The sequence below is a fragment of the Ambystoma mexicanum genome, chromosome 3p (assembly GCF_040938575.1).
Source record: "Ambystoma mexicanum isolate Mex_15411 chromosome 3p, UKY_AmexF1_1, whole genome shotgun sequence".
In the NCBI taxonomy this organism is placed as follows: Eukaryota; Metazoa; Chordata; class Amphibia; order Caudata; family Ambystomatidae; genus Ambystoma; species Ambystoma mexicanum.
Window position 1 is genome coordinate 1,106,366,116 of NC_090925.1, and position 20,448 is coordinate 1,106,386,563.

A 20,448-nucleotide genomic window follows, 5' to 3' on the forward strand; every position below is an offset into this window, starting at 1 on the left:
GCAGGCATAGAGATCCACCCGAGGATGCCCCCATCTGCTGAAGATCTCGAGCAGCACCTGGTCGTTCAAATGCCACTTGTAATTGTCTGCTCCCAGACTGCTGAGCCTGTCTGCTTCCAGGTAGGACTCCCCAGAAGGTGGATGGCCCTCAGGTATTTGTTGTTCTCCAGGGCCCATTCCCACATGTTAATCGCTAGGTTGCACAGTGAAGGGGACCTGGTACCCTGCTTGTTCACATAGTAGATGCTGGTGGAGCTGTCCATCTGGATGAGAACAACCTTGCCCCCAATGAGCGGGAGGAAAGCTTTGAGAGTTAGCCAGATGGCTTTGAGCTCCAACCAGGTGATATGAGACTCTCCTGCAGAGTCCAGACTCCATGGACGCTGTGGATGTTCAAAGTGGCCCCCCAGCTTTGCAGGGATGAATCCGCAGTGATCGTGACCGGCGGGGCCAGCTGACGGAAGGGCTTGCCCGTCTGCAGGTTGCAGTCCTTGGACCACCATGTGAGGTCCGGGTGGAGAGAAGGAAGAATGCTGACAAGCTACGCTTGAGAGCCCCACTCCTGACTCCATGAGGCTGCTAAGTGCAGCTGCAATCGCCTCATCTTGAGTCTTGTGTAGGGTACGGCCAGTGGGACGGCTGCCATGATGCCTAATAAGTGTTGGTACCACAGGCCGAGGTCACTTCTCCAGTAAGGAAGTGAGTAGTGGCCCTCTTGATGGCCATGACTTTGCCGTCCCAGGCGAAAACCCTCTCTGAGCTCGTGTCCCACATGAGGCCCAGAAAGGTCAGGCTCTGCATAGGCTGCAGTTGAGATGTCTTGAGGTTGACCGAAAAACCCCAGCTCATGGTGTGTGATCATAAGGGAGGAGGAAGTGTGATGCACCGCCTCTGGGGATCTCGCCCTGACGAGCCAGTCGCCCAGGTACGGGTAGACGCAGTGACCTTGGGCCCTGGGCTGCCACCGCGTTCATGAGCCTGGTAAATACCCTGGGGGCTGAATTGATGTCGAAGGGTAGCACCTTGCATTGGAAATTGCAGCCCATGATCCTGAATTATAAAAAGGAGCGATGTGGCTGCCAAATCGGGACATGTAGATAAGCGTCCTTCAGATCCAGGGAGCACATCCAGTCTCCCCTGCACAATGTCTCTGCAATCAGTGCTGGCGTTATCTTGAATTTTTGAAGAGTGAGGGAGAGGATGAGAGTGGAAACAGAGTTGCTGTCCCAATCTGTGGGAGTGGAGGGGTGGGGAGAGGAGAGGAAGGGATTGGTAGGCGGTACCCCGTGGATACTACAGAGAGGATCCAGGGGTCTGAGAACTTCTGCCGCCAAAACTATGCGTGAAGGGCAAGCCTGCCCCCCCCCCACCGGAGGCACGTGGATCCGAAGGGGCACGTCATGCCTTCTTTCCCTCTGAGGCTGTTGCAGAGGGGGAGTGAAAAAATCCCTTGATGTGGCCGAGGACACGTGAGGCTTTGAGTAGAGTGACGCCGCAGCAATCACTGAAGAGTGTGCCTGAGGATGGGCCGACAGCGATAGTGGATCCCCCTCCATTTGCCCATACTTGGCGTCCAGGCACCGATTGACGGGCTGGGCCAAGTGGGGTTTGAGCCACTCGGCTGATGGTCTCCAGAGGAGGACAGCTACACAATGGGCTTCTATAAGCAATTTGCAGATTTCCTGGTCCCCCAGATGGCAAAGTTATTCAACCATATTCAGGACACCGGTGTAGCCCCACCCTCCTTCTCCAAGGCCTATATAGTAGTTATCCCTAAAGCTGGCAAAGATCCTGTCAGCTGTAAATCATATCGCTACTAAATACTGAGACAACAATCTACACCAGAACACTGCCGACACGGATGAAAGGGATTATGCCACACCTGGACCACCCGGAGCAGGTGGGTTTCATAAGAGGGAGGCAAGGTGAAGACGCCACGCGCAAAACCCTAGATATTATGGAGCACTCCAGGGGGGGAAGGGGAGGGACAAGCCCTGCTCAGCCTTGAAAAGGCATTTGATTGGGTGGAGTGGGAGTACCCCTGGGCCACATTGCACTGCATGGGATTTCGGGAGAGGTTCATGAAAGGGGTTAAAGCGCTATACAACTCCCCCACGGGTAGGGTGGCAGTCAGCGGCAAATTATCAAGGGAATTTAATCCCAGTAGGGGCACCAGGCAGGGATGCCCCCCCCCCCCTCCTGTACGCCCTTCCCATAGAAGCCCTGGAGAACATGATCAGAAAGGACCCAACCATTGAAGGGATTAACGTAGGGGACAAGGAATAAAAGTTGGCAATGTGCGCCACCGACTTGCTCCTCTACTGGGTCAATCCCTCAGCCTCCATACGGAGAATCCAGCAAACCATAAAATAATACGGAAAATGGGCGGGTTTGAAGGTTAACACTGACAAATCGATATTGTTCCCCTATAATAACCCAATAGATGCCTTTGAGGAGAGCCCGACTATTCAAGAGTCCCGGTGGCTCTTCAAACACTAAAAAATCTGGGTATTAACATTACGAGAGAAGCAAGAGACCTCTACGAAGCCAACCTCCATCCCCTCATGATAGAGCTAAAGGCAGACCTAAGCTCCAAGCTCCTCTACTAATGTCAAATGCTCCAAAGAGAAATCCCAGGCAATCACTTCTCCGGTCTCAAGGCCAAAATTACCACATTTCTATGGCAAGGGAAGAAGCAATGAATCTCCTATGGCACCCTTATACAAGACAAAGAGAACGGGGGAGTGGGTCTTCCGGAATGCTATACCTATTACCGAACAGCCCAATTTAGGGCCCTGGTTCTACACCTGAGAAGAGACAAAAACCAACAATGGGTCAAAAAAGAAAACAACACAATGTGACCAGTAACACTGGAGGAATGGCTCTGGGCCCTAAAGTAAACATTTCCAAGGAAAGTCATTAATCAAAAAATGCTGGGACTACTCCTGAAACTACGGTGGAGTAAAAGTGAAATGAAGGGGCACATAACCTGGCCCTCTCCCCTGAGCTACATCTGGGCCCCCCTATCAGAAACGAGATACAAGAACTATTGCGCTTTCATAAACGGTACGAAGCTGGCCTGGAAAGAGTAGGTAAGTTGTTAAGGAAAGACTCATACATCCTAATACAGGACCTGGAAGAAGGGCTACAAATCAAACCCATAGGAGCTTTCCAATTCCTCCAGCTGAAGGGAGTCTTGACAGCCCCGAAATGGAAAGACAAACTACAGAGAGACTTAACATCACTAGAAAAGATTCTAGGTGAGGCCACACCATCGAGAGGCCTCATCTCCAGAATATATAAAACCCTCTTGAGCAATCAAGCTAACACGAACAAAGCCCTCAGGAAAAGGTGGGAGAAAGACATGGGCCAGCCAGTGAGCAAAGACCAATGGAAACGTCTATGCAGATACGCGCACAACACCTCCATATCAGCACAATACAAGCTACATGGCCTGAAACTCTAACACAGGTGGTAATACCATCCCAAGCATTTGTCCAGGATGTTCAGGCAGTCTAGCCCAGTACGTTGGAGAGGATGCAGCGAGCAAGCAGATTATTGGCACATGTGGTGGGCTTGCATGAAAGCACAGGAATATTGGAAAGGGGTACTGGCGTGGATTAAACAGCTAGACGCGGTGGATCGTGACTGCAACCCCAGACTTGTCCTATTCGGCCTCGAAGAACCGGAGGGCCGCTGGACAAAGCTTCCGCACATGTCGCACTTCCTCCTACTGGCCGTCAGAGTTTGCATCCCGATAAAATGGAAGTTCCAGGACCTACCCTCACAGACAGTTTGGGCCCAGAAGGCCAAGGAACTATGAGATGGAAAACATTATGGGAGCCCTACATGATTTCACTCCGAGCAGGGAAATTGAATGGTTGCCCTTCCTCAATGTATACAAGCAGCCCCATGCCAGATCACCCATATACGTGCTGGAAACCCATGAGTGACGATTGACATTTTGAACCCATCCAGTCTCCGGGGTGGGCTGGGGGGGACAAGGGAACATTTTGTTTATAGGGATGAGTAACAATGTAATAGCCAGCTATGTTACACTCCCTCTTGTTATGTGCGCTCTTTACATGCAAAATACTCAAAGCAAGTTTAAAAAAAAAGAATTCAGGACTCGTGCAATAACAGGTCTCAGTTGCACTCTGTGGCGTTGAGGAAGCAGGAGACTGACCAAGAGAAGGCATGTGCTGCAATATTTTATTGTTGCAAAAAAAGAAAAAAACTATCACTATTCTATGGAGGTTTCCCTACATAACAAAAGAAACTGGGGCTGTCAGGTTAGTTCAAGATCTTAAAATAAACTGTCCTGGTCAAAACCCTGCAATCCCTAACGCTACAGCAAAACCGAACATAAAGAAAAGATCCCCTGTGCTCCAAGGGGGATGACTCCCTCCCTCTTAGCAAAATGGACAGTTTTTCAAGATAAAGGAAAAGTCTCAAAACAAAGTTCTGATAAACCTGGGAGGATGATTCCCTCCTCCCAGCGGACTCCTCATTGAGAGAAACGATACTCCTTGTGACGAGACAAAAAGTTCCAATGAAAAGGCTCAAAGTGTTCTTTTGTAGAAAACAAGTTCAACGAAATGTTCAAAGGAAAACAAACTCAAAAGTCTGTGTGGTCCTATATGGGACAATAAGGATTTTAGTAATAGTGGATCTTCGTCCAGTCCCTCAAGTATTACATCCTTGTGGTATTGGCCAGGTACTTGAGACCAAAAGTGTTCTACACTATGGGGCAAGTGTTGGTTATGTTCCTGACCCCACCCAGACTTTAGCGTCTCCCAAATATCTTGTTTCTGGGAGTTCTTAACTGGTTCTTCCTCGGGTCTCCGGAACCACAAGATTATACAAGGTGAGTCTTCTCCTTTAAAAATTTGGCACTCGTTGCCTGGAGGCCGATGTCGGATATAGGGTTGCAGTTTAATTGCAAACTTTGTAGCCCACCCTCGCCTGGGCTCGCCTTCCTGCTGCTACTGCTCAATGTTGGAAGATGCGGCTTCTGCAGTTTTTGCAGACTGCATGATCCACCCTCTCCCTCGGATCCCGCTGTCGCACCTTTCGTGTCTTTTGCCCGGCCCTCGCCTGGACTTCTCTTGGGTAGCTTGTCTGCTCACTGGGTTCACAGGTATCCCGACTTGCTGTATCTGTAGGCAAGCAGGGGTTCGCAGGATTCTGTCGACCAGTGGAAAAACATGAATTTGGCAAGTCCTCCTGGTGCTCATTCTTCATTCTTCTCTCAGGCCCTTTCCTATTACCACTGCATCTCCACGCTAGCAAACAAAGTCCTTCTTTGCTTTTAGGTTTAAATAGGTCTGGGCCCCTTGCTGCACCTTACTTGTTGGCTTAGCAGTTTCTTCCTCATACTGATGTTTGACGGAGTAAGAGTTTTAGAGGTTTTACAAAAACACATAGTTTCTACTATGCTGCCCACTATGGAGGAATAGGAGAAGGATTTTGGGTCACAAGTGTTGATGTTACAGGACCCCTGGCATGACCTAGGCCACTTTCCCCAGGAGGGACATTCCCCCTCGCCCCTTAGATCCTCCTGTTGCGCAACACCTCCATGGGGATTGGTGGGTAGCAGCCAGACCGCCCCGGCCTCATTGGGAGAAGGTTCCCTCCATGGAGAGGTGATGCTATCTGTATGATCGTTACAGCGCCCACTGGGCGTCTTCTCGCCAGATATCTATGCACCCTCTCAATTGTGAACTCTTGTGATAGGTCACCTGGGCCAATCTCCTGAAGAAACTAATTCTCAATAAAATGTGTCGGGTCTTGCCCCTCATCTCCTTCAGGCAACCCAAAGATCCTCACATTGGTCTCCTTTGGCATTCTCCACACTAAATATCAGGGACTTGCTCTTCTCTGAGCTCTACCACCAACATTTTCAGTGTCTCCGTAGCGCCAACATTCTCAGAGAGGCTGCCTTCTGCAGTGGCAACCCTATCCGAGAGGGCGGACATGGTGGCACAATATGTTTACATCAATCTTGACTGCTTCAATCTTCAATTCCACAGATGTTGCAGGGCAGTGATATCTTCAAATATCCTAGTGTTTCCACTCAGGCCCTCTCCCGTGTATCAAATGCCCCAGTACCAGTTTCACACAGCTGTGCAGAGGGAGTATCTTGCAGATTTCACTTGCTAGCAAAGACCGCCATTTTGGTCTGCTTCTGCCTCCTGCCCCCTAAAGCTTATGGTTTGCCATAGGTGGAGATGCTATGCAGCCGGAAGCAAATGAAGCAGCAGTCACCCAGATAGCCTGCACCCCTGTATTGGTGGAAAAAGGCTGCAGCAACCCGGACCCACCAGGATCAGGTAGATGGGCTGTAGGTAATCAGGGCCCGCTTTCACCCAGGGCCAGGCCGCATCTGCAACCAAGGTGTTGCCTGCATTTTTCACTCCTCACACGTATCACTCACTGGCCAGCAGCGCTCTGATCCTGCGCTCGGGAGCCTCAGCCCTCCAACTGGGCCAGCCCGACTCCAGTGCTCAAGCTTCTGCCAGCCAGCCGGCTCTCGATCTGCCAGCGGGGCACCACCCTGTTCGACACCAAAGGATCCCTGCACAGCCAAAGCTTCTACTTCACACCGCCCCATTCTGTGCTCACATGACCAGTTCTTGGTCATCTTTGTATCTCTGAGGAATACTTGAGGAAAAATGGGGCTTTGTCTGATAACATCACTCATGCGAACACTCAATGCACCCTGTTATGTTGGCCAGATCATAAGCTCATCACCTTTCAATTAACATAAAAGGCAACCTGGGTCAACAACATTCAGCCTAGAAACAAAATTGGCCACAGAGACAAGGGCAACCTTAATCAAACCACATTATCGCCCCTCCTCCCACACTGTTAAAAACAACTTTACTGAAATTGACTCTATGGCCCTGACGAGTAAGTGCAAACATGTATTTGCACTATACTGAACGAAGCAGCTCTGCTGAAGATAAAACTGACTACACACCCCCCATCATGAAGGATGGCTTTCTGGAGAGCTGTTTGGTCTGAAAACTAAAATAAGCAACACAGGCAGAAAACTGAGGAAAGACTACAGTACCTTACATTTTATGCTATTAAAATCAGGAAGGCAAACATTTCAAATTGCACTATTACAGCCAAGTGGGTGCTCTTTGTGAACAAAAAACCTTTTTTGTACAATACTTTTCAAAGGTTTTAATCAATTAGTCAAACCTAAGATAAGTTTTAAAATATGTCTAAGGACTGATGCAATGAACTACACATTTTTGTAGAAAACGTCCACAAACTCCATAAGGCCTCGCCAGCCAAATTAGGACATTTGTAAATCTTACACTCCCCATTAATTGTACACTATCCACTGGTCACTGTCAACAAAAATGTGCCTTCCTAAATCATTTCCTTCCAACTACTTAGAATTAAAAGTACCTGCAAGATCCACAGAAAGATCAATATCATGTCATGTAACGGGGGGTGGGGACCCTTGCCCACTGTCAATGATTAAGGACAGTATGGCAGAGTTTGCCCCTCTGATTAGCAACACACTAAAGGTTCCTTGTGTGAAGATGACATTCCTGACTCGCTTAAGTCTACCTGCATGCCTTCATTCATAAGAGTTTGCTTGAGTTCCACCAAAATGCACAAATTACAGGCCTATTACGAATGTCCTTTTACGAATGTCCTTTTTCTTTAAAATCAAAGTTAAGACAGCAACAACCCAACTCTGGTCATTTGTAGAAGAGTTCTGACTACTGGGGGATTCACTATGGGTTGAGGCCAAACAGAGGCATGGAACCAGTGCTTGAAGGCGCCAAGGATAATTCACTTAAGTTTATTAAGCATGATGGGATGCCATGATTATGTTGCTGGAACAATCTGTTGCGATCAACAGAATTAGCCATTCCATTCACAAGATTAAGGAGGATTATGGTGTAGTCAGGCACTGCTGAGAGCTGCATCAGATCATTTATTTTTGTAAGGATACTCTAGAGTGAGAGTTGGAGATAAAGAGCCTTTGTGACTACTGTAGAGTGTGGTGTCCTTCAGGAATCTTGTCTCTCTCAACATTACAGTTACATGTCCAGCCATAAAGCTTGTTTTGCTTAAATCACTACGAGAGGGACAGGTATGTCTAGGCATGGATCCCGAGTTTGCTGGGCCTAGGGAGTCAAGCTACACCTCACTGATGATGCCCAATGAGGCCGAAACAAGTCGGGGGTTGCTTGTAGTCTTGTGCAGAAGAGATGTGACCTAGCAGTTTGGGCTGGACTGGCATCATTGGAGTCAGAACAAGCCTGATTTGCTTATGGCTTTAACCCTTCAGTAATGGAATGCAGGCAGAAAAATGACGGTCTGAAGGATTGCTGAGTGCAATGCCAGTGGTTATGATTAAATCAATACCTTACAGCCATCAAGCTTATATTTAGTTTGAATGATTATTTGAGCCTGAAATATTTACAATACTTAGCTGCTAAGGAATCTCTAGGTCCATGGTGTTGACAAAGCATTCTGGGATACCTCATAAGCACTTCTCAAAGGCAAGGCAGCAGAGGCCTCTCTATGATCTTGAGTGTCACCCTTGCGTGCCTGGATTATGTAATGGTCTTGCAGGTTGAATCTCCAATTGTGCTAAGCAATAAATTGTGGAGGCTGCAGAACAGGGCGGGCAGGCATAGATTTTTTTTAAAACATATTTTTTTATTGTTTTCACAAATTAACAATGTGCATTTTAGCAGAACATCCCTCGCAGCCCCCCTCCTCCCTCCCCCTCCCCCCAGAAGACCTAATCCGTGTTCCATTAGTTCTCGGGAAAGTCTATGAGCTGTATATGTCTTATTTTGATATTGTGCGGGCACCATTGTTCCAAATAGTCCGACTAAGTATTTCAAACCCCCCCTCCCCATTCTTTCATGAAGGATTCGTTTGGGCCCTGTACGTAGTGTGTAATCTTTTCCATGTGTATACTAGAGGTGGGTCTTGCTTTTTCCAGTTTTGGGCGATTGTTGCCCATGCCGCGATGACCAGGCCCATAAAACTCCTCCAATGTGCTTTATTAAAGCTCTTGGCCTGTTGATCTTTCATTCCGCATAGCCACACTTTCTCCCCCAGCTGGTCCACCTCTGGAAACATCTTTTTCATTTCCGTTTTCACTTCTGACCAGAATCCTTTGGCCCCTTGACAGTCCCATCAAATGTGCTTCCACGTACCAGGTTCTAAGCACCCCCTCCAGCAGCGGTCAGACTTTTCTGGATACATAGTGCTAAGCCTCTCTGGTGTGTAGTGCCATTGGGTAATCATTTTTAACCACATTTCGCTCGTTTGCACTGCTCGGGTGAATTTTGGGATACCAACCCACAGCTCCGGCAGGCATAGATTTAACTTGAAAATGTGGAATCACATCCACCTGATTCTGAATCAAAGATCTTGTCATAAGAGGAACCAACCAACCAACATCTCCTGATCACAAAGATTCAGCTTAACCAACCTCCTTGCCATTCCTCTTTAAAGAAACTAAATCCTGGTGGCAGTCAAATTATGGTTCTCGGACCCCGCTTTCAGGCTACCCTTCCAAACAGAAAGCCTGAAAACCAGGGAGCATTCACGAAGAAAGTACAGAGACATTTGTTTTCACAATCCTTCCCCACCAAAAGCATTTTTGTCTCTTCTCTGCTGTAATTCGAGTATCCATGATTCTGGATGCCCGTCCCTCATCTTGGAACATATGCGCATGGATGGATTTGCCTGACTGTATGCAAATCACCAAATTAAAATCCAACAAATCAACAGGCACAAGTAGCAGAAACATACTGTTTTGCGACAATTATCAACATTTGAGCTTGTTTTAGACCTGATAACCAAATGTATAGGTCAAGTGGGAGACTTAAATGGAAGACGCTGGACACAGATGCAATCTGCAGGGGGCAAACGGGAATTTTATTTGAGTTTTCGGAGTTTCACGGGGAATAAAGGCTGATGGAAGAGCCGGATGGCCAACTTGAAAGGGTAAGATCCGGACAGAGACAATTGCAATGGCAAACGCCTCATATATGTTACTTTTAGTGTCATACTCAATAACCATGATGGACAACAGCGAGCCAGTGAAAACAAACACCCATGCCTAAAATGACTTTTCAATATCAATAGGACGGAGACAGCATCATCCAATCAGCCCACGGGCAGCCATGTGTCATGGAACATTGGGGGTTTTTGAAACTTACGCTTCTCTGTGGTCGCCATACTTGGGAAGAGTGTTAATGGCCTCTCGCTGCAGGAGGGAGGCCTTGAGTCACTACTTCGTTTACGGGTTAAATGAATATGCGAGTTTGCTAGTGGTGCCTCTGGCTGTGTAGTAAAAATCTGTCAACAGAAACGAGATTCAAGATGTTAGGTGCTTTCAAGCTACAAGTCATTCCGGTTAGTCACATTTTAACATAAAACCCCTGGCGTGTGTAATCAGTCTTTTCATTGCTTTTTATCATCTGAACTCTAGACTAGCACATTCACGATGTTAGATAACAATATTGCATACAGCACTTCATGGCCAATTCCTCCCACATCTAAGCACTAGTAACAGCAGATATTATAGCCTTAGAATCATTATCGCTGGATAATGCCCAGCGCTGAGGGCCACACGTTGGGGGAATGGTCATTATCCCAAGTGATAAATACCACTCCCGATATCTATAAAGCTATCGGTACATACTGCTCCCAGCAATACATTGTTTTGGAGCTTTGGTGATGAATTAAAACAGGTTTGTTTAATAATGAGAAAGTACATCAGCAAACTGAGTTAGTAAATGATGTGGTTTTATTTTGCAGTTTTTAAATAACAAACTTGCCTTAATACATTAAGCATTCCAATTGCAAAGTTGGTTAAACTGGAACAGGTTTAACATAAGCATGCCTTAGGGGTCGTGTAAAAGTAAATTGTTTCTCTATGAGCAAGTAAAAACATTTTCAATTTTTTAGCTTTCTCAATTGTGTGCTAAATAGGTTGTTGCAGTGAAAAAGATTCTCTTATAGAAGAAGTGTCCAGTGGAAAGACATCCAGTAGTTATTGACTGCACTCTGAATGGTCTAATTGGCTAGGCGGAGTTCAATAACGATTTCCATGTGCTAATACAGATGTAATGGTACTCGATTTATTGACCTCGGATGGATGAATAGCTTTGTCAGCTCTGCAAGTTTCGAACTTGAGTTGTACTCCTTTTTGTAATTAATGAATCCCAAACGGAATTAGAAATATTTTTGATATTCTTTGGCAGATCTCTCATGTTCATGTTTTTCTTTTTTTTTTTTACATAGCTTGCCTCCACCGCATCAGGAAACTTAACCCTTCAACAAAAAGGAGACTAGAGACCATTTACACACATATTTTAACAGTAACCAAATGACCACAAATTCTTCCCAAATTGTTACATAGTTGAGTAATATGCATCCACATGTACTTTAAGACTAATAACAGGTACACATTAACTAACCATACTCTGCTTTGTGCGGGCACACATACTGTATGTAGGAATGCCACAATATGATCAAACTCCCAAACGTAAAGCCTTCAGCCACATAGCCACACCATTGCTTTCTAAATATCTCCAATCTATTACAGATTCAAAGTATGCATGGGAGTGGAAAGCATGCCTCATACATTCCATACCAGATACAACACCTCTTTTACTAACAAATAAAGGATTGTAAAGGCATCATGAAGCAAGACAGAAAACAGATTCAAAGTTCAAACAAAATGGCTTTATCAACTTAAATGTCAGGATGGTTGAAGGCCTTTCTTGCCCTATGCTAAGGTGGGATTTCCTTACCTAAAGAAACTAAGGATAGCCTGAGTCAGAAAGTTCAACTTAAAAGTCTGTCTGCGTCCACAACCTATACTTGTTCTCAAAGCTAAAGGTAAACAACATGTAGGCATGGCAGCGACAAAAGAAATAGTGTTCTAAATTAAAGTTCTGAGCTTCTTCCAGCTCCCCTTCCCCAAGTTCAAGACAGTGCCACAACGTCTCGGGGTTCCCTTCCCCAGGTTCAAGACTCCACAAGGGTATAAGGGTTTCTTTTCCCCCTCAAGAAAACAACACAGTTCCACATGAGTCTCAAGGTATTTTTCCTCAAGACGTTAACTTGGTCAAGTTGCAGTCTCTTAAAATTCAAAACCAATTCCACTGCACTCCTTCCGATTCCTTGCCAGACTATACTAATAGTTTCCTTCTGCTTTACTTCAGCCATCTCTCTTACACATGTGGATTTGTTTACTATATATTTCCTTGACTTTCACAGATATGGTACCCCCGGTCTAGGAGCAGGTGTCAGTCCACACACTCACACAACCGGCAACCCTAGGCTTTCATGTGCCCACACAGGCTCTCTTGTCATTGGGCCTCTGTGCTAATTCACATTAATTTGGCTTTCTCCTCGCCAGCCTTCTAGCTTTGCCGCAATGTGTTTTCCTCTTTGCAAGTCTTTTGACTTTGCCACAATGTTTTTCTTTTGTCCAGTTCACTCTGTGGTGCTGTCTCTCCTTTACCAACATTGTTTCACACTCTTCCGTGATATATATCACTGGCTTTTCATTGTATTTCATATGATTCGTTCTTTGCTTTTCAATACATTTTCCATGTGCTTCACACAAGCTTGCCTTTCATTCACAGGCTTTATCAAAAGCTTTCCTTTAGTTTGGTATTCAATATTTCTCAGTTCGTTTTCTTTCCATACACAGTTCCTCTTGTTCATATAGTTCACCACAACCTTTTAATTTGGGTTTGCTACATCTTGCACATCACATTTCGCTCATTCAGATATTAACATTTCCCTGTGACAGCCCCCAGGAGCTCCCTGGTAAGAGGGCTCCCTTTTGTGCACTCACCGGTCCCTGGCGACTCCTCCGGGCATCTGCTTTCCTCTTCTTCTGTTCTGCATACACGTCTCTGTGTTATTGCGAGCCCTGCTTGCACTGCAGGCTTCTTTCTATGGGTAGCCATTGTGGAGACAGTCCAGCCCGGGAGAATCAAAGGCGGAGCTGAGAACGCTCCGGGGAAGCCAAAAGCAGTCATTAGCTGGAGAAGAGAAGCAGGCAGTCCGAATCCTTTGCCCGGTGGTGTGGAGCTGGTAGGGAACATGGCTAGAGGCTGACAAGCGGTGGCGGGACCTTATGAAGGAGGACCGCACAGTCCTGCAACAGCGCCTACACCCCGGCCCGATGAGCGGGAACAAAGAACTTGGAGCAGGAGCCGCAGAGACAAGGAAAGCCTGCACAACGCTCCCGAACAAAGCAAGACCCCAAGAAGAAAAGGCAGAGCATCGCGAAGCCAGCAAAGCTAACGGGTCTAACGTGGGAACCGGAGGGGCATAAAGATTGTGAGTAAATTGAGAGTAAATACATGTTAATTTGAAATACCGAAGGCAAGTTAATTGAACTTGATGATACAAGAAATATTCCTTCTGGCAGTACTTAGCAGGCAAAGGAACAAAGTGGCCTAGTGAAAAGGGAAGGAGAAAAAGGATTTGGAACCCAAGCAAGATAAGGGCCTGGGAACCGAAGCAAAACCAAGCAAGTATCAGAGGGAGCCACCCCAAGACAGTGGCACAGATCCTTTCACAGGCCACCAGGGAAGTGTCTGGGACCTGGTCCACAATCGCAGTGGGAGGAAGTGCCCACTGGCCACCAGTGAAGGGTCTGGGACCTTTTCTACAATTGCAGTGGGGAAGAAGAGCACACTGGCCACCAGGAAAGCGTCTGGGACTCTGAGCCCAATGGCCTCAAGCGAAGGGTCTGGGACCATGTCCATCGCAAACAGTTGGGAAGAGGAAACCATTGATGATTCAAGAAGGGTCTGGAACATTAAAGAAGAGAGGACATCTTCCTTATCATAGTGGCGGAGACAAGTCCACTCATCACAAGACAAGGATCTGGGATAATAAGAAGATTCAGGACATTGTTCAAAGCAAGTTACAAAGGCAAAGTGTGTGTCAATCTGAAAGCTACGAGTATCAAAGAATACCAGGAGAAGAAAGTCGTCTCTTTGCAATAAAGCAGAAGCAGACAGACACCAGGGGAACAGAGTCAGTACCCCTGGCTCTGTGTGTCCAGAGCCAATCAACAGAAGGGAGGCATTCTCTTGGTCCTGAAGTAGAAGTCAAGTTGGAGTCACCGGGGGAAGGGATCCAGTCCCCCCCTTGCCTTGTGCATTGTATCAATACATGCCAGGGGAAGAGAGTAATTCCCGCTGGTTCTTTTGGAACTTGTACAGAATCACACCAGGAGAACGGAGCCATTTTTCTGGAGAGAAAATTGTGTAAAGACTGTTTTGAAACCTGCAAATCAGGGGAAGGGCGTTTGTGAGGAATTCGACCATCCGCACGGTGGGGGTGCGCTCGCCTGGGCTTTTTTGAAATTTTAAATCAAATTGAATGATGGTAGATCAATCTCCGGAAAATGTGTGGGGATAATCCACACACATTTTCCTATGCTCAATGCACGACATTGTGTACTTTGGGTGCACAAAGCCTAGTTGATATCTGACTGGTGGGTTACACAAGGCTTCTCCAGAAGGGGGAGGGCCACACCTTGCCCCTGACATGGCCAGCATAATTAAATAACAAAGGCTCCATGGGTCTGCCCTGTTATTTCGTTGAGCCCTGTAGCTGGTGGCAGCATTCTCATACTAATCAGAGTTTAATTCAAACAAGCACACAATGGGCCTGGCTGCAGAGGCTAAGAAAGGAGACGGGAAACCCCAACAACCTATCATATGCAACTGTGTCAACCTGATGCTAGCTCCCACCCTCCGTATCGATTGACAGTGAAATGTCATGTCCCGGACTGCATGTTTACAGTAGTCATCCCCGCAGGGATACCTCACTCAGAAGGTATGAGTATGTGGTTTTACGGAGCCAGAAAGTCTGGTCTTGCCGCAGATTTAAGGGAGACCTGTTTAAGAACCGTCAACCAGCACTGAGACAATGATTCCTGACCATGTAGGCCAGCTGCAGTTGTCTGTCCAGCTTGCCGAACTGCCTGCTGCCTGATACCCGCAGCTGTCTCCAGTCTTGAACTCTGCCGAAGCTGCAAAGCGCCCTGAAACCGACTCAACCCTGTCGAAAACCAAGAACATCTAAAGCACAGGGTTAAATTGTGGTTCTGTCACCCTGGTCCTCCTCTGAAGGCCCCCTAGTGACATTTTACGACCCATTGCTCCCTTTGTGCTAAAGCCAAGTAACCTTGAACTGTTGGGATTATTTACTATACCGTCTACCCTCCTGTCAGTATCCAGAGTGCATCCCTTTTCCTTCTTTCAAATGGTCTGTCCTCTGCATTCCTTTACAGGGTGGGTTGTATTTTGTAGTGTGCTAGAAATGTCTGTTGTGATAATAATAAAGTAAATATTTGTACACAACCTTAAGTGGACAGTCCCTTTTATCATTGGGTAATAATTGTATTCACGCTATGTGTTGCAACTAACCAAAGATCCACAAGCTGTCGGGATAGGCCTTCTGTTCCGTCCATGTTACCAACATTGGACAAGGAGGTTTATAATTTTTCCAATCTGTTCAGATCCCTTCTAGTGTGCTAGAGGTGTGGGGCTGATTGATGGTTTAGAAACCAATATTCATCCCTTGACCACTGATGCCCCGGAAGTTGATTCATTGCAGCGTCATTCATCCTTGTGTTTATGTTTGAAGGAACATTTTGGATAAGCAACTACGCAGAAACAGAAGAAAGGAGCAACTCTCCTTAAAGAGGGAACTTTGTGTTCGTTTACTCTTTCGTTTTACAGTCTGAGGGATAGAAGTAGATTTTGGCAAAGGACAGTGATTTATTTTTTGACAGACATCTTTACAGACCCTTTTAGTATTAACCAGAAATGAATTCCCAACCAGTGGCACACCTCTGCTCAAGTCAAATTAGAAAGATGGAGGCAATATATATCTGTAAACTCAAAGCAACCACACATGGATTAAGTAAAGATATTGAAGTTTTTTTTATGAAGAATGTTAATGAAGTATGTGCTATACTGGTAGCAATAATCACCTTTGAGCTCTAGCACTATATGACCATGACACACAGATAGGTGGAGGCAATATACAATACATGCAAACTTACATGACACTAGTCAATTTTAGGGTCATCAGGTAGTATACTTTGCATCTTAATTAATTCAATAAGCATTGCACGTTAAACAAAGGTGCACAATTTAATAGAAATGGAACTCCTTGAAGAAATTGGTTATGCTAATTTTGACCAGCTGTAATTCGACAGTGGCCAACATACGTATTACGTCGGGGGACAGTCCAACCGATATACAAATACATGGGACAATATTATTCCTTCATCGTTGCCTTTACTTACATCAATGCAATATGGTTGCACCACTATATTAATGCAAGCACTGCAAAAGATGCAGATGAAGTATGGGTCACAATTAATTAGAGAGACAGTACACAAAAGAATAGCAATCTTATTCCTTCAACATTATAATCAATGTTATGATTGGGGGTTAGAAATTAGAATTTTTAGTCAACAGATGACATCTGTATGGAAAAGGATACACGCTACAGAGGCAGAAGACAGTAACGGGCCATTCGATTTTCTTAAAAATACCACTGTTCCAACATGGCCGTTGCAGTATGTGTATGTAAATGGGACTAAATGGCACTGTTGTATACCGTGAAATGACTCACGGTACCTTAAATAAGAAACAAGGTGGCGCTGACGTGCACAACGAGAAGGATTAGCTCTTGGAAATGGAACCCACACATCGGTGAGTATGGATATCATGGGACATAGAAGCATGTGTAATAATTGCTACTTTAAGCAGGAGGTTACAGTGATGGTTCCCCAATTATTTTGCAGTTTATACATGAGAGCCATTGTGCACCATGCATTGCAAGAGGAAGCTTCCTCATATTAGTGGGATGACTAGGATCGCCCTACATTGGCATACCTAGCATGACGACCATTAGGTGAGTTAATTTCTGTCAGCATGTTGGTTGGAATATAAATAAGGAATATATACACATTATCCAGCATCAGCCCTTCTTTTCAGCAATGGTATGGAGAGGTATTTAAATTGGTCCCACTAAAGGATTCACCCTTAGATGAGCAGAAACTATGCATTGATCTATGACAGTGCAAGGAGAATTAACTCATCGGGTGAGACAACTCTAAGCATAACTGTAGAAATTGGCTCTTCTTGTGAGCTTAAGTGAATCGGTCAAGAACTGACCTTCACTTATATTTCAGTTGCAGAACACGTTTGAGAGACCAAGGAATACAACACTAGTACCTACCACTTGGCAGCTAGCATTGACTTGCTTATATAAAGAAGAGCTGGCACTAAGCACTTGCTGGCAACGTTGGTCATAATGTACTTAGATGGAAGTTGAGCATTGAGTACATTTTATGTTGAATACAGTCAGGGCCATACATTAGAAGCATGATTATGCTAAAGTCACAGCTTTGTGCACCTGGTAACGTTGTGAAGTTGAACTGTTCATTTATCAATATTCGTTTTCACTTTTTCTTGTTTTCCCCATCCCTCATACTCTCCATTTTACAATAAAAATTTTGCATATCGTTTGTGATTATAACTGATTGGATGGCAATAATCAAAACAACCAAATCTCATTATTGACCATCAATATATGCATTGCATTGTCTAATGATATGCACGGATTATGATGACCATAATATTTGTATGCATTTTGGGTTACGGATGTAAAGTTCAGTTCAGCCTTGAAAAAGCCCCTAAGTGCGTGAAACTGTTGGATAGGCAGTTGGCAAAAGAATAACAAATGCAATACAGTGCAAGTTGTGCTTATTACTTTTCCTAAGAATTGTGGTTCTGTGCAATGAATACACATTGAGAGATTCAAACTTCTGTATAAATTGTGGTTTGTGCGTTGGATGCACTTTACTATTAAAAAACCCAATTGGCGCTATTGATTGGTTGAGTTAACACTCTCTATTAAGTCACCTTACTAACCATCGTGCACAAGGGTTACTTATTTCATGATTAATGTAATAATAAGTCTTTATGATTTTCTTGTGGATCTATGTGATCTTAATGTTTTCTTTTTTTCTTCTTTAAAATCTTGTTGTGAATAAAAAAAGCTTATAAAAAATGACAGACTGAATCATTCTAATTTGACTTACGCAGAGGTGCGCCACCAGTTGGCAAATTATTTCTGGTTTGTTCTATTTAGTTTAAGCTGTGGGTTGTAGGCTTTATGCCATCAGGGGCAGCCCTCTTTTCCTCGTATATAATTAGCCTTTGAGACAAGCTAACAAAAGGCGCAGTCCCAATTTAATCTGACAACCAATTTACACTATCACCCTTTTAGCATTAGTTTTGAGGCAGAGAAACCCCTCTTAGAAGTTAAGGATAGCAAGGACCTATTTTCCATTTTCTAAAATAAAAGTCTGTAACCAAAATCATGCTTTGTGTCAGTCTCCTTCTTCAACACCCTTACATTTTCTGTAGAAGAGTGTAGGGAGGTAAAACGAGACACAAGCACTACCCGTAACAGGATCTTTCCATGCATGCATGGGTTCACATGTTAAGACAGCGCTCTCTTCGATTAGACGTTTGATGCACTGAATCCTGCCGTTCAACTGCGGGAGGCTTGAGAAGTATACTGGAGCTTGACAGAGAGATCCATAAAGCAGTTCAACAGGCCACTTTTCTTGAAATGACATTATGAAAAAACAGCAACTTTCTCATTGTTGGGCACATCAATGAATCTTAATTCAAGTAACTTACTAAAATGATACATCAGCACCAAGACACATTTGCAACCCAACCCAAAATTCTCCCTGTGGGTACATGTTCCAACCTAAAATCGTGCAAAATCCATTACTATTAACTGGAGGCAAGGGGCTGTTGCATCCTACTCCGTGGAATGATTAGACCCTCAATAGCCTTTGTGTTGCCATGTCCCAATGTCTACATTTGGTAACTCCATCCAGATCAAGTCACTGAGGCACGAGCATTGAGAGTTTGGCGGCTAAGACCTTGGTCTATTTCTGGTCCAGGCCCGAGCCCTTACCGGTGTGAGAGTGGTCCCCAGCGGGTATCCTGCAGGGCGCAACAGATGCAGTGGGACCCATCTGTGCTGAAGCAGATGGCGTTGCACCCTGCACTATAGCCGCCAAAGCCAGTGCCATCAGCGCCTTAGCGAAGATATTCAACATCTTAGGGCGGAAGTTATCCCATTTCTCAAGTGTGGAGATAGGGATTTCATAGATTAGTAATCCGTGGGAGGAAGAAATCCATTTGAAATGTACGAACAATGAATTCTCAAACCCCTCTTAGACTAATAGTGTGATCAGGCAGATCGCTAATTTGCCTGTATTGTTAAGTAAACCCATCAACAACTGAGTGTTCTCCAATGCCATGTGATTTGTCCACATGTTATGTTATATCATGTTCAGTTGATTTATACCCCACACCGCTATCATCTGCATGGTCTCCAGGTGCTCATGTAGCCCTGGAAGACAGTGGGTGTGGTAGGTTAGTGAGGGAAAAGGGATAACATAGAAATTGTTCTCTTCTGTTGGTGCATGCAGAACCACGAGAAACTGGTGTCTGTGAATGTCAGTTTTCTGAGTGTGCTTGGATCGTGCACACTGGGGTTATTGTGTCCGGATTGGCAACGTCTGGGTTGTTTGTTTGCAGCAGTTTCTTCCTTTTGGTCGATGTTTGGGTTGTGTGCTTTGTGTGTAGTAGGGATGGCTCGTTAGGTCATGTGTGGGTATGCTGGAGCGGAGCAGGGGTGGTTAGTATAGTGTGGTTGTTTCATTATTGGTTCCAGGATGTGTACTGTCCCTTGATGGTCTTGGGTCTCAGTGAGCTAAATAGCCAGGTTTCCAGTCATTTTGTGAAAGTCAGCTGATCTTCTGTTGTTCACATATGAATACAGATCTTTGTGTCCCTGCCTGAAATAACTTGCAACCAAACAATGTCTTCCCTTCAAGAACATAAATGTCAAGAGTATCAATACCATCACCCGAACCCCAGCAGCTGAATGGGATCGACTCTCCCACCGTGTTTGGCATGGGTTCCTGATGTTAGAAGTAGAGGTGAGCATGTGGCAGCCAATGAGGGGTGGGGCTAAGCGGGATTAGGGAGAGGTTGTGGATAGGAATGGGTGTTAAGAAAAATGGAAAGAGGGTTAGGGTAACAAGATTGGATGGGTAGGGGGAGTTTAGGGAAAAACACACCTTGATACCATGTAATACATATATTAACAACCTGACATAACCTATTTGTTGCTTAACCTGCCTGCTGCATAACCTTGCATACCTATAATCAAAATGTAACATGCATCTAATATATAAAGTTGAATGTATGTATGCGTGTGTGTGTGCATATGTTTGTCCGGCTATACAAATCCACACCGTTGAACCGACGTCTACCAAATTTTGCATGGATTCCTCTTTTGTCTGGG

General features: G+C 45.2%; 1 protein-coding gene across 2 annotated transcripts in view; it reads right to left on the reverse strand.

Annotated features, from left to right (window-relative positions):
* Positions 1 to 20,448, reverse strand: part of ARHGAP26 (Rho GTPase activating protein 26) — a 2,838,701-nt gene that overhangs the window by 408,994 nt on the left and 2,409,259 nt on the right. For both annotated transcript variants that reach the window (XM_069652460.1, XM_069652459.1), the window contains exon 19: positions 10,212 to 10,350. In XM_069652460.1, coding sequence (XP_069508561.1) covers positions 10,212 to 10,350 — 139 coding nt within the window. The remainder of the gene's footprint in view (positions 1 to 10,211; positions 10,351 to 20,448) is intronic.